The sequence below is a fragment of the Halictus rubicundus genome, chromosome 12, assembly GCF_050948215.1.
Source record: "Halictus rubicundus isolate RS-2024b chromosome 12, iyHalRubi1_principal, whole genome shotgun sequence".
NCBI lineage: Eukaryota > Metazoa > Arthropoda > Insecta > Hymenoptera > Halictidae > Halictus > Halictus rubicundus.
In genome coordinates this window covers 1654628-1667341 of record NC_135160.1, presented here as the reverse complement: position 1 = coordinate 1667341, position 12714 = coordinate 1654628, and the positions used below count along the sequence as shown (strand labels likewise).

The following is a 12714-nucleotide window of genomic DNA, read 5'->3' as shown; positions in this document are numbered from 1 at the left end:
TTACCTCTTAACCGTCGCGTCGAAATGAATTATTTTCTGTCAACAATACATCTGAAAAATGTGTTCCACAGTCGTTTCATATGCATAGCGATATGCATGACTTGTCATGTTTCGCATAAGGCAAGTAAAATTAATTCTGTACACGCTGCAATTTAAAATTATAATATTTACACAGAATTTATGGTTCTTTCTTGTCCTTGTAATTATATCGAATATTAAACATTTTTTTATTCAATCGATTGTTTAAGTGGACTCAAGTGTTCGATAAGACTCGAGTCGAGTAAATTTTCTGGCACATGGATAAATCGATAGCAATAAATAATCTGTGTAAATGTATATGCAAATTACCGCTTTCACAAATCATTTTCTAAAAATCAGACTCAGCGTACAATTTGCTCCTCGTGTTGGAGGAACCTAATTGAAATGCAATAAAATTCACAATTCATTGCGATCGATAGAGACGCATCTTTGTACATACTTTCCGAATGCAAACATCACGAGTGAACAAAGATCCGCGTTTCAGCAATAATGACACATCGTTGCTTATCAATATGTCATTTGGAGTATTAAACTTGAACGCGGGCCACGTTTTGTCATAATCGAACGTGTGCGAATATAAGTAATAGTTATTGAACATGTATTCTTATTCGTTATCGTGGGTACGTTGACAACAGGGTTTACGTATCTACGCAAAAAGAGTATCATCTGAATATGTATATGTACAAAAATATGTATATAAGTATTTATCTAAAAATATTATTGCCGCATGTGTCAATGAACAAATTATAACAAGGGCTAGAAAATCCTTTTAAAATTGTTTACACAAAGGTATCGATGTCAATAGACACGCTTTTGCACATTTCTTATAAAAACAATGTCATCTTTCATTTAGACAAATGTTTGGGAGCCCTGCTTATTCCTTTGGCAATTAGCCTGAACAAAACTATCTGCACACTAAATGCCTCCTAGGAGATTCAATTTCCTAAACAAAAAAAAAACGAAGTCAATGTCTTCATCAGATTTTAAGAAAACAACTTGCTGCGCTTTCTTTTCTGCAACCTGCAAATACAGTGAATTCTCGATTTATGTCAACAACGTGGGTCTTGCCAGCGACTAGTATCGTCTAGGAGATATACCCGACTTACCCGAGCCGTGTTATGTTTACACTCCTCGGCGTCCGAGACCTCTCGAGCTTCGAGGCTCCTCACAGGGAATACCCCGCGGTAGTGGAGATAATTCCGCGACGTTTATCCTGGATGATCCAGACCTTGGCGACATATATAGGGAAATCACTGTACTTTTGCAGCATCAGCCGTATCGGTACACGAATCAGTCGGAATAAAGCATTAACCCCTTAACGCACAGTTTTTTTTTTTAAAACCGTCCAAAAAAAATCAATTTTTGATATACTGCGCTTTTGTTCCATGGAAAAAGGCTATATTTTATTCTTGAATAAATAAGTGTTATAGCTTACAATCCCATGTAAACGATAAATATAAATTAAACGATTTTTTTTTCTTTGCTTTCACATTGTTATTTTCAATTCTCGATTATATTCGACTGTGAAAAATTATAGCAGCATAAAATACAACGCCTCTCTAATTATCTCGAGTGTGCACAATTTGGCCTGTTTAGCGCGCCCGAATTAAGTCGAGCGTACAAGTTACGGGGTTAATGTTAATAAATGTGCTGCTTCGTTCGATGTCAGGACTTTCAATTTTACCAGAGTGATTGGCAATTGTGCAGAATCTTTACACTCGAAAAATGCAAACATCCGTCTCGTAACGCTTGCGACGCATTTACCTTAGGCCTTAGATAATACGGTCGATCCATTAATTGCATCGTCAACAGTACGCTTCTACCTGAAACGTGTAATTCCGGGGAGAGGTATTATACATATATACATACGTAATGCACAACAGAGCAAACTGCGAATGCGTTTACTAAAGAAGTAAACGCCCTCCTTTGCTGAATAACGCGAAGGGAGTGTCTGATCTCGCGGCATAACAGCTAAATCAAACATTCTTATCTGCGTTGTTTAAATATTGAAAAATGGCGAGCGCCCAGAGCGCTTTACTGAACGACAGGTATCGCCCAGGATTCTCCGAATTAAGAAAAAAATAATCTGTGCAAAGTTTGAGCTCGCTCGGGTGACGGGAGAACGTGCCCCCGGGCCCTTAAACATTAAAGTAACTGATTAAACGCACACAAAATCGTTTTATCTTCTAAATTAATTACTGTATCGAAAAATATGTTAATCAAAACCTGTAGATCTGGACAGCCTACGTCTTTTATGTAGGATAAAATTTAGAAAAATGTCGGAACAAAATCAAACTATTTTTCCTGAAATTTGAAAACTGAAGTGTTTTCATTATGTTTTACAAATAAATGTTAATGAAAAATGCGTTTTTGTTTGGGCTTGTGGAATTTACTTTTTTTTAATTGCATATTATTTTGAAGGAAATTGCATATATTTCCTTTATGTCGCGATTTGCGGAAAAATCTATTTCTAAATCTGGACAATACTGTCCAATCTGTTTAATACAGTTTATTAATGGAAACGAGTGACGCGGTTATTTACATACTATGAAAAGAAAAATGAGATTTTTTTAATACCTGTTTGCGCAGCAGTAACACATTTATAGTGTAATTTCTACACTGTAGCACAATCGAATCACTTCCCTCGAGATTAAAAGAACGCAACAATAAGCCTCCGTTATTTATCAGACTATCATTCATTGACAACTTGGTATGTTACGCATCTAAAGTGTCTTTCTAAGGTTTTCTTAATAAACTCATTAATAGCAACAGCAATATCAGTCTCGAGTCAACAAACATTACCTAGTAACACAATCTAGCAGTCTATTCTTGGATTATTATCTTAAAAAAGATTTTGAAGCTTCTTGTTGACATTCGACCGTCATTCAAAATACACCAAGGTAAACACCATGATTATCATGTTTACCAAACTTGCAAATAAATTTTTCAAGTGTCCATAACAAGCGTCTACGCTAATTTTCATTGCTAAAAAATCAACTGATTTCGATCGATGACTAACTTTAAACTAATAAAAAAATATAAGCAAATTATTAAGATCAAGTGTAACAAATCCCAAGGGATACCAGTTTATCATTTATTACAATCATATAATATGCTGATTCTTAATTTTTTCTTATTTTGAGCCGTACTATCTCTATGACAGACTGCAGAAGTTTATGCACGATAAATATGTAACATGCATTTGACATTTATGCACGAAAAATATGCAAAATATGCAAAGTACATAGGTATGTATAAAATGTAGTATAAGTAATATATTAGTATGTTACAGAATATTCACTATATACACATATATAAAATACTTTTCACAATTATTCCGATACATTATAGTTCGCGTGACAATAAACTAAGAGCATAAGCAATAAATAAATACGAGCAATTATAAGTTATTATAATTTGTACCATCAATCGAGGCCCACTGTGTACATTTTAATAACGACAACGTTTAACAGCGGCATGAATGACCGTCTACATAACAGTGAATATGTAAAATCAAAATTCAATTCTTTCACCTGGTTAGTGGAATCACATCTGTCGAATAGACACACTCGTTAGAGGATTGACGTGGGTCCTAAGCGCGTCTGGACGCAGTGTTTTGCGATCCTGGGGCCTTTTATACTGAATTCGTGAAACTTCGTCAGAAGCATGCGACTGCGTCTTGGTTTTCCTAAGCGCGTCTGCGTCTAGGCGTTTTCTTTTCTCTTCTCCAGTGGGGGCTCGTGGCTAAAATTAGTGGGGGTGCTGCTCCAGAAATTTTCAGCTTCCTATTTGCGCATGCGTACAACAGTCAAACACCACGCCGCTGGAACTGTGAAGCGCATAGTTCCATGCAAAGATTTTTCTATCTTTTTATTATATTAAATGTTATCGATAACATCAAGTGGAAATAGGGGGTGCTGCAGTTCCACAGTGCCTATACGCGAGCCGCCATTCATTGGCACGTCTCTGGCACGTTATCTAGATTCAGGTAATTGTAAGTGCACCAACCGTCATTCAGTTGGCTGGCTTGGAAAATCAATACGCCTTGTACTATGGATGGTATTAATTATTAACCTTCAGACCCTGTCCAGAAGAGACGTTTTACGCGCGTAATACTCCTCATCGGGACAGGGTCTTACTGTACACTCGGAGTGCACGACACCCCAACAACAGTTTAGGTTATAAACTGACACCCCAAAACAGTTTAAGCGTCCTCTTATTTCAGAATGTCTAAAGAATCTACCACAATAATTTATCAAATTCTAAACATTCGAACGGGATGATTTATGATATGCACTGTCGAAAAGACATGTAAAAATATGCACAAATGTGCATAAATGCACTGCTATCTCGGTTCAGTTTGCTCTATTAGTCGCCCCATTTGTAACCAAGGTTAGATAATTCCACGAATGACGTTATCGCGGAATATTTCAATGCATATATACGTTCGTAATACCCGACCGAATGCTGTTAAGAATAACAGTGCTCTCCTAGCCGAGTAGTCAATCATTAGTATCATCTCATAGTGGTTGAGCGACGTTGGGTTCCATCGAGTGAGTAGCCGGATGTTGTATAGTGTTGCAGTAATGTGCACCGAAACATCGTTAACCTCTAGACCGCCGGAATTTTTCCATTAAAAATATAATATATTTTTCCGGAATATTTCTACATAAATCAGTTTATTTCGGTCGTCTAACGTCTAAAGCGACTAGTTCGAAGACACTTGTTCGACTCTACATCGCGGACAGTTCCCGGAAAATTGGAAGTCTATCAATCATAGCCATTCGCTATATATTCATCGTACACTCCAAATAGTGGAGCAAGCATAAATTATGTAAAATGGCTGACCGCACCAATAAGAATGCCAACTTTCTCGTTATCGCCGACGATGATGGATAAGTGTCCGGGCGGAGCGTGTTAGCCATCCTCGCGATATAATCGGATATAAATAGAGTGCGTGCACAGTTGGCTGCCAGAAATACTGACACAATCGTTGTTACAGGTGCCGCTGTAAAGCGATTCGTCTAGTTATGTGGAAGATTGTACTGTTCTTTGGCTTCCTTCTCCTGGCCGAAGGTATGTATCAGCGTTTTCTTATGTATTTCAAACAGTAGAGTAGACCGGAGGAAGTTGATACAAAGAAATTATCTGGACACTGAAGACAAGGGATATTGTATCATACTTTTTGCTACGTAATTGATTCAAACAAGAATTGCACAAATGAAAAACTGAAAAATATACAATAAATTCTTGATATAAGTCCACTACACGGTTAGTATTGGTCTCCTGGTCTCACACCGACATACCCGACCGTGTTAAGTTACTCTCCTCGGCGGTGGCGGCCTCTCACGGTGTGTACCTCGCGGCTGTGTGGGTAGTTCAGGGACCTTTAAACGTTAGGCTTGTAGGGACTTATATCGAATTTACTGTATTTCCATTTCAAAACTTCGCGCTCAATGTGCCGCGCCTGGAACGCGCATGTTCAAAATGTCATAGTTAATAAGGTAAAGATAAGGTCCACGCTAATGTACACACGAGGGAGGGAACAAATGAGAATGGTTGATATTTATGCAGAAGTGTGAATCATAGGTCAGTCGGACGGCTGCGTTCCTAAAAGTTATGGTCACGATAAGATAGTGTGCGTTTGCAATGCAACCTACTGTGACGAGACGCCGGAACAAAATCCAAAGGTGCCGGTGCACGGAAGCTTCTACTGGTATGTTTCGGCGAAGGACGGCCGACGAATGAGCTTCTCGGAAAAACAATTCGGCGATTGCCCAAATACACTATTTGGCCCGCTCACCTTGAACGTGGACAGCTCGGAACAATATCAGAAGATCCTAGGGTTTGGCGGCGCGTTCACTGACTCTGTTGGCATCCAACTCAAGAAGCTGTCGCAGCCTGTTGTGGACAAACTGTTGTGGTAAGTTGCACAGCGGAGTAATAAGCGTTTAATCGGTCAAAATAAAGCGAAGTACAGTAGAACCTTGTTCCCTGCGTACAGTCAGTCTTGTAATTCACAACACTCAATTTAAATCAGAATAAGTTTTTTACAAATGATAAAGATACTGAATTGGTTAACTGTTTGCAGTGCATACTACTGCAAAGAAGGAAGCAGATACTCGTTGGGTCGCTTGCCGATCGGCGGTACCGATTTTTCGACGAAACCCTACACGTACGACGACCACGACAACGACCTTACTCTGAAGCAGTTTTCCCTTGCACCCGAAGATTACAATTACAAAATACCATTCATTCAGCAAGCTCAAAAGTTGAATCCTGAGTTGTTATTGGTTAGCGCCGCGTGGTCCGCTCCAGCATGGATGAAGAGCAACGATAAGATTAACGGACACGGTGAGAATATCCCTATACAGTTTTCTTTAATAAATAAGACGAGGATGTATTTTTTTATAACAAGAAAATCTTTACCCCGCTCCTTCTTTTGAAGTTGCCCTTTCTCTGCCATTACCCTATTAGTCACGCGACATTGTGACACATGAACCTGCGTGGGGGAATAGCGTCGTAGAAGGAGAAGGGTAGAGCTATGATCCTGCGATGTCGAGAAGACATGCAAATAACAATGGTTTTTCAATGATTCGTCAGGTTTCTTGAAGACTGAGTATTACGATCTCTACGCCGATTACATATTGAAATTTTTGGATGCGTACTACAAGAATGGTATCAATGTATGGGCAGTGTCGACTGGAAACGAACCAATCAACTCCTACATACCGTTCGACCCGCTGAACAGCATGGGATGGACGTCAAAAACCGTTGGTGCCTGGGTTGGCAACAATTTAGGACCAAAGTTGGCAGCGTCTTCGCGCAACAATACAAAGATCCTGCTTCTCGACGACCAAAGGATTTTCCTGCCTTGGTTCATCGAAAAAGTTTTTACTAACGAAATGGCGTTACATTACGCCGCTGGTGTAGCTGTCCACTTTTACGCCGATATTATTTCCTCGCCCAATGTCTTAACCCAAACGCACAACGCTTTCCCGGACAAATTCATTCTGATGACCGAAGCATGCACAGGTACAAACGTCGATCACTGCGTTACCAGATCGAGGGATTTCTCAGATAAATAACACACTTAATTTAATATGAATAGGAACTGGACCGTTTAATAAACACGTTGACCTGGGATCGTGGGATCGAGGAGAGAGATATATGTCGAGCATATTGGATGTGCGTAGCACTATAGTACATAAATATATTATAATAAATGAAAAGTTTTTGGCATTCTTACAATATTGCATTCTAAATTTTCGTTATCTTGTTTTCACGGCGTAATTTATCATGTTAAAGAGCAATTGGAACTAATTGAAATTTGGACCGGAAATATGAAATAACGTCGACTGCAAAGAATTAATATTTGTATACCATGAACTTTTTCAGTATGTGAACAACTGGTCGGTTGGTTGGATTGATTGGAACCTAGCGTTGGACGAGACCGGTGGACCGAACTGGATCCACAATTACGTCGACTCGCCCATTATAATAAACGCGACATCCGGCGAGTTCTACAAGCAGCCAATGTATTACGCTCTGCATCACTTCAGCAGATTCCTCGAGAGAGGTTCGACCAGGATTGCCATCACCGATGACATCCAGGTGAAATCCACGGCGTTCGTTACGCCCTCGAACGAGATTGTCGTCGTGCTTTTCAACACGTAATGTTTCATAAGCTCTAACCTGGTATTCTCTGTGAAATTTGCCGAACTGTATTTTATCGTACTTCCCATGCGTTACAGATGGGATATTCCGAGGAACGTTGTCGTCAACGACAGGAAGAAAGGGAAGCTATGCGTGGAACTTCCGCCACGGTCTATGCACACTATTATCTATGGGAATTGAAACTGTTACTGACCATTCTATACTAAACATATAGAATACAGCTTAGAGCAGACGTCATATATTAAAAATTGTGCATTTTTATCCCATCCACTTTCTTTGCGCTTTCACGTCTTATTCGAGACATTTCTGGATTATTATGAGACCATAAATGATTATGCAAATTCCCATTATCGTAGCAATATGCCTCTGAATTTCGACAGCTCTGGAAAACAGGAAAGAAACCGCTCGAACGCTTTCGATGCGAGCATCGACGGTTTTTGTATGAATATAATGTGACAACATTGCACTTATAAAGCTGACAACGCTGTGAAATCACAGACGAGGTACAAGAGTAGACCAATCACCCAATGTATTTTTTTGTCTCACGTCCGCGGGGCTCTAGAGCCCCCTTACCATTTTTGTGTCACATCCTACCGTATCGGTCGGAACTAATATTGTGGAACTAATGTCACAGACGAGATGTAGGAATAGGCCAGTTCAGTCTTTCCATCTTTTGCTGTTTCGTGTCGCACGACATGAAATACCGTGAGAATGTTCATGGTTTACAAGTTATTCTGTACCTTGAATTCTATTACCTACCTTTTCTAAGAAATTAGATGGCAACATGGTCAAAGGAGTGATTGTCGGCATCATTGAAAAAAGAAGTTGTTGTAAACATTACACAGCGAGAAATAAGAAATTTATCAGTCTATTGTGCTCGATAATTTAATGCGTGCGAATATTAATGGTTCAAAATTTATTCTATATCTTAAGTTCTATTTGTAGCGGCTAGCTGGGCGCCGGAAGAGAAATCTTCAGCGCACCAGCGCCAAGAAAGATTTATGGTTTGCACAGCATAAGACGCTATTTGTGAGAAAACGTCTTTAACGTTTTTGGCCATTTAGCGGACAGATGTGTCCTTGTAGTTCCTAGCGACGAACTCAATAGCGCAAGTGGACGCCATAAATTTTGGGTAGTCTAAGGGTCTCCAGCCTAGAGTGTCCCAGCGACCCGTGCCTGGTTTCTATCACCCGGGAAAGCTGGGCCCGTTGACGTAAGCCAGCAGTCACGTACCGCACTTGGCACGGGGCCCGGAATACACCCCGCTGCATCACCAAAATTAGTTTTTAACAAAACGACGCGCTCACCCTTCTCACGCACGAGAGGCGTGGAACGGGGGCGTGTTATGCAAAATGCACGGATTGGTGAAAGTTCCTCGCAAGGACTTCCACCAATCAGCCGACAAGCATTTTCGAGGATATAAGGCAGCAGACTACCGACGCGAGCAGTCAGTCACGAAGTCTAGACACAGCCGATTATCCGCCGAGTCACTTAGAGTCTAGTCCGGTCGTTGCTAAGTCGCAATAACAGTTCAACCGCGAGTCGAAGTGAATCGCCTGTTTTAGTTGAACCACGCCGGACGCTCTCGCGACATCACTCCTATTGCTAAATAAACGACTCAGCCACGAACCTGATTTTGAACACTTATTCTAAGGCACACGCCTTACATATCCCTGTTCCTTCATATTAATTATTTTTTCTAAATAATTAGATGGTAAGGTGGTCAAGGGAGTGCTTATTGATATCATTACCAAAAGAAATTGTTATAAACATTAAACAGCCAGAAATAACAAATTTATTTATAATTACTCCCGGCGATCGAGATCTACCGAAATGAATAGGGGTGGGAGAGTTGCGCACCGCGCACCGCGCAACTGATCTCGGCGGCCGCGCTCAGTCAGTCAGTCGAGGTGCGCACTCAGAAGGGAGTGGAAGTGCTGCGGGACCAGAAGGGCGTAGGACCTTGGAGCTGCCCTGGCCCACCCTGACCACGCCGGCCTACTCTTGCCTACCTTCCAGTTGACCAGGGATTTTCCAGAGCTGCACTGGACATCACTGGCCAGCCTTGATCTACCTTTATCTAGCTTAAGGTGGACCAAGGGTCATTTAACACTTCCCTGGTCCACCTTAAGCTAGCTCGGGGTAGGCTTCTTGAAAGCGGCGAGGTTCTTAGAAGCTTTCACCGCTCACCTTGGTTAACTTTCAGCAGCGCTTTGTAAATAACAATTCAAATATACACTTTCTGTTTTGGAATTCGTGTTCATTCAACAAACGTCGTCAATTATTATTTCTGTGTTTCTAATTCGAATTTGCGCGCGTCGAGACATTTCAAAAGTTTCTCTCCTTGAAATTATATTATATTTTATTTTTGACATAAAATTGATATTCCTCCGATCGGAGGTCCCCCAGGGGCTCACTCACGGGTACGTCCCGTGGGTGAGTACGGGTATTGGCGAACCCGGGGCGCCCCGAGCCTGTACGTCGTTGCGTCCCAATTTCGCTTGATTTATTTTTTATTGGAATTGTTCATCTTTCCAATTGAAAATTACTTCTGAACTTTCACAAGTTCCTATTCCAAAATTTTTAAATCTGATTTAAAATTGGTTTTCCTCCGAACGGAGGTCCCTCGGGGGCTCACTCACGGATGGGGCCGTGGGTGAGTACGGGTATTGGCGAACCCGAAGCGTCATTTCAGTAGTTTGAAGTTCTGACTTCAACTACTCTTGTTGAATTCTTGTCTCTCTTGGCTCTCGTGAGCTGGATAGATTTCGCACTCTTGTGCATGTTAGGTAGGCCGCACTCGTGTGCGGGGTTTAGAGTTGTTTCCGAAAGTATTTTCATCGTCATCGTTTGGACTTCTTCTCGTTGTCTTCTTTTATTTTTGTACCTCTATGGAATTGTGACTAATTATGATTTGTCTGCTTCAGCTGGAGTACGATAGCTCATCATCTTTGTCATCGACGGAGGACAACACATCGACCGAAGACATCAACAATATCGACAACGAACGAAGACATCAACAACATCGTGTCCAATTATTGTTAGTCTGTTTCAGCTGAAATCCAACAGCTGTGAGCATCTTGGTCGTCGAACGAAGAGACTACATCAAACAACACATCGACGAAGACATCGAAATAATTGCAAGTTAGAATTAGTTTAATTCTTAAGATCGTCGTTGTAAATATGTCGAGTAACTATTGCCCTAACTTCACTTTGCTCGACCCGATTGTTAACTCCGACACAGCAGAAGGCTGTGTCGGACCTTGTTTGGAAGTTTTGAACCGGTCGACGTTGCGATAATCGGCGTGGATGCACTGGGAAATGATGGTCAGGGAGCAGTACTCGCCAGGTAGGACCCTTCCTTCGTAAAATGTCTGCCTAAGTCATGTCAACGCTGGCGTGGCTCGCGCCGGGAGCAGGGGTTTCATTCCCCATCAGTCTCTTCGTCGCCTTGTTGCGTCAGCGTTGCTCGTGGCGAGTAGTTGGGGTTAGGTTGATCTACCAAAAGGTGGAGGCGTCCCTGGTCATCATTCTCCGTGTGGAGCGTCGGGTATCGTATACTGGTCAGCAGAAAGCTCTGCAAACATTGTACGCATCGCGCCACCCTCGAACCAGAGTCTTCTGCTCTGGTTCGGTTTTGTTTCTCTCTTTGAAAGAATCAGAGCCTTCTGCTTGATTCGATTTTGATACCTTTTGCCCCGCAATAATTTCTCGACATACGCTAAATGGAAAAGCGAACTTTTCTTTCTGTGGAAAAGTGACCTTTTTCATCTAGCGATCTGCGAAATTTAGTTTATAAGATTGTAAATCGTCGTTGTAAGATAGGGAGTCAGAAGGAGGCGTATTGAATTCCTTCTGGTTTCCTTTCGGGTCTCTTGTGCAGCAACCTCCTCATGGGGAGACCTGGGCAATCGGTATTATTCTCTATTTGTAAGAACTTCAAGTAATCTTACCAATAGAGAATAATATCGAGCTAATAGCTGCTTATTTATAATTTCCGATAATAGAATTTAAGACTTACTAATTATAAAAACTTTTAGTTAGTTGTTTGAAGTTCTGACTTCTTCTACTCTTGTTGAATTCTTGTTGGTTAGGCCGCACTCGTGTGCGGGGTTATTAGCTTGGCTCTCGTGAGCTGGGGTTAGGTTTTGCTTAAAGTTGTTATTCTTCCGTTCGGAGGTCCCTCCATTTATTATAGATATATGGTCTAAGCTTCTCGTGGATCTAGTTGCAACATTTATCGTTCGTCAGCGTAGAAGGCGTAAGAAATCTAGTTGTTGTTAACGATGTCGGTATTTCAGATCGTGAGACACGAAACCCCATATGGTGATTGGTTTACTCCTATACCTCATCTGTGGTGAAATCTGGCTTCCTTAGACACACACTTTTTGTGTTCCAACGTCATGTAGTTCACTAGCTGACTGTTCCAGGTCGACAGAGTCACCGACGAGATATATGTATATAAAGACTGCCAGCCCCCGTGTCAGACTTGCGAGTCTCAAAGTGGTTCCCAGGTGGGTACTGGGAGCGGTCGGTAACGGCCCCAATGTCGAGATAGTCTCGTCGGTTGTGGAACTAAGAACGTGGAACTATCACTGATCTCAAATACCAACATCGCTAAACATGCCGCGCTCGCTACCTAAATAGAACATTTGCTCGTGTATTACGGAAGAAACGTCAGTGACATAGGCAATAAATAAACGTATAATGCGTAGAATGAAAATAATTATTTTTTATTGTATAATTTCATTACACTGTTATTGCCTTCTTATTTTCCATATTATTCACCATTGTAATCATTATTTTATAATCGATAGTTTATAGGTGTAATTAATTAATTTGGAACTTATTGCGATATTTATAAAATAATGATTATTCAACAAAATATATTCTGTAATAGTTATAGAATTAAAAAAAAAGAATAAATACAATATTCAAGAAATGACAAAATTCAATCGTTCTTATTGTGATCCGTAGTAAAAAACAGAAAATTAATTT

The 12714-nt window shown here is 40.8% G+C and overlaps 1 protein-coding gene across 1 annotated transcript; it reads left to right on the top strand.

Annotated features, from left to right (window-relative positions):
- The first annotated feature begins 4489 nt into the window (after positions 1-4489).
- On the top strand, positions 4490-7964 carry LOC143359535 (lysosomal acid glucosylceramidase-like). Its single transcript, XM_076797517.1, has 8 exons — positions 4490-4592; positions 5042-5115; positions 5629-5962; positions 6131-6393; positions 6643-7074; positions 7151-7227; positions 7438-7712; positions 7794-7964. The coding sequence occupies exons 2-8, from the start codon at positions 5070-5072 to the stop codon at positions 7894-7896; spliced, it is 1530 nt and encodes a 509-aa protein (XP_076653632.1). The 5' UTR covers positions 4490-4592; positions 5042-5069; the 3' UTR covers positions 7897-7964.
- Positions 7965-12714: the final 4750 nt, after the last annotated feature.

Bases quoted from the DNA above. Each gene is read 5' to 3' on its own strand.
- LOC143359535 (XM_076797517.1), top strand. From the start codon at position 5,070: ATGTGGAAGATTGTACTGTTCTTTGGCTTCCTTCTCCTGGCCGAAG. The intron at 5,116-5,628 runs GTATGTATCAGC...TGTGAATCATAG, and splicing joins CTTCCTTCTCCTGGCCGAAG to GTCAGTCGGACGGCTGCGTT. The intron at 7,713-7,793 runs GTAATGTTTCAT...CATGCGTTACAG, and splicing joins GTCGTCGTGCTTTTCAACAC to ATGGGATATTCCGAGGAACG.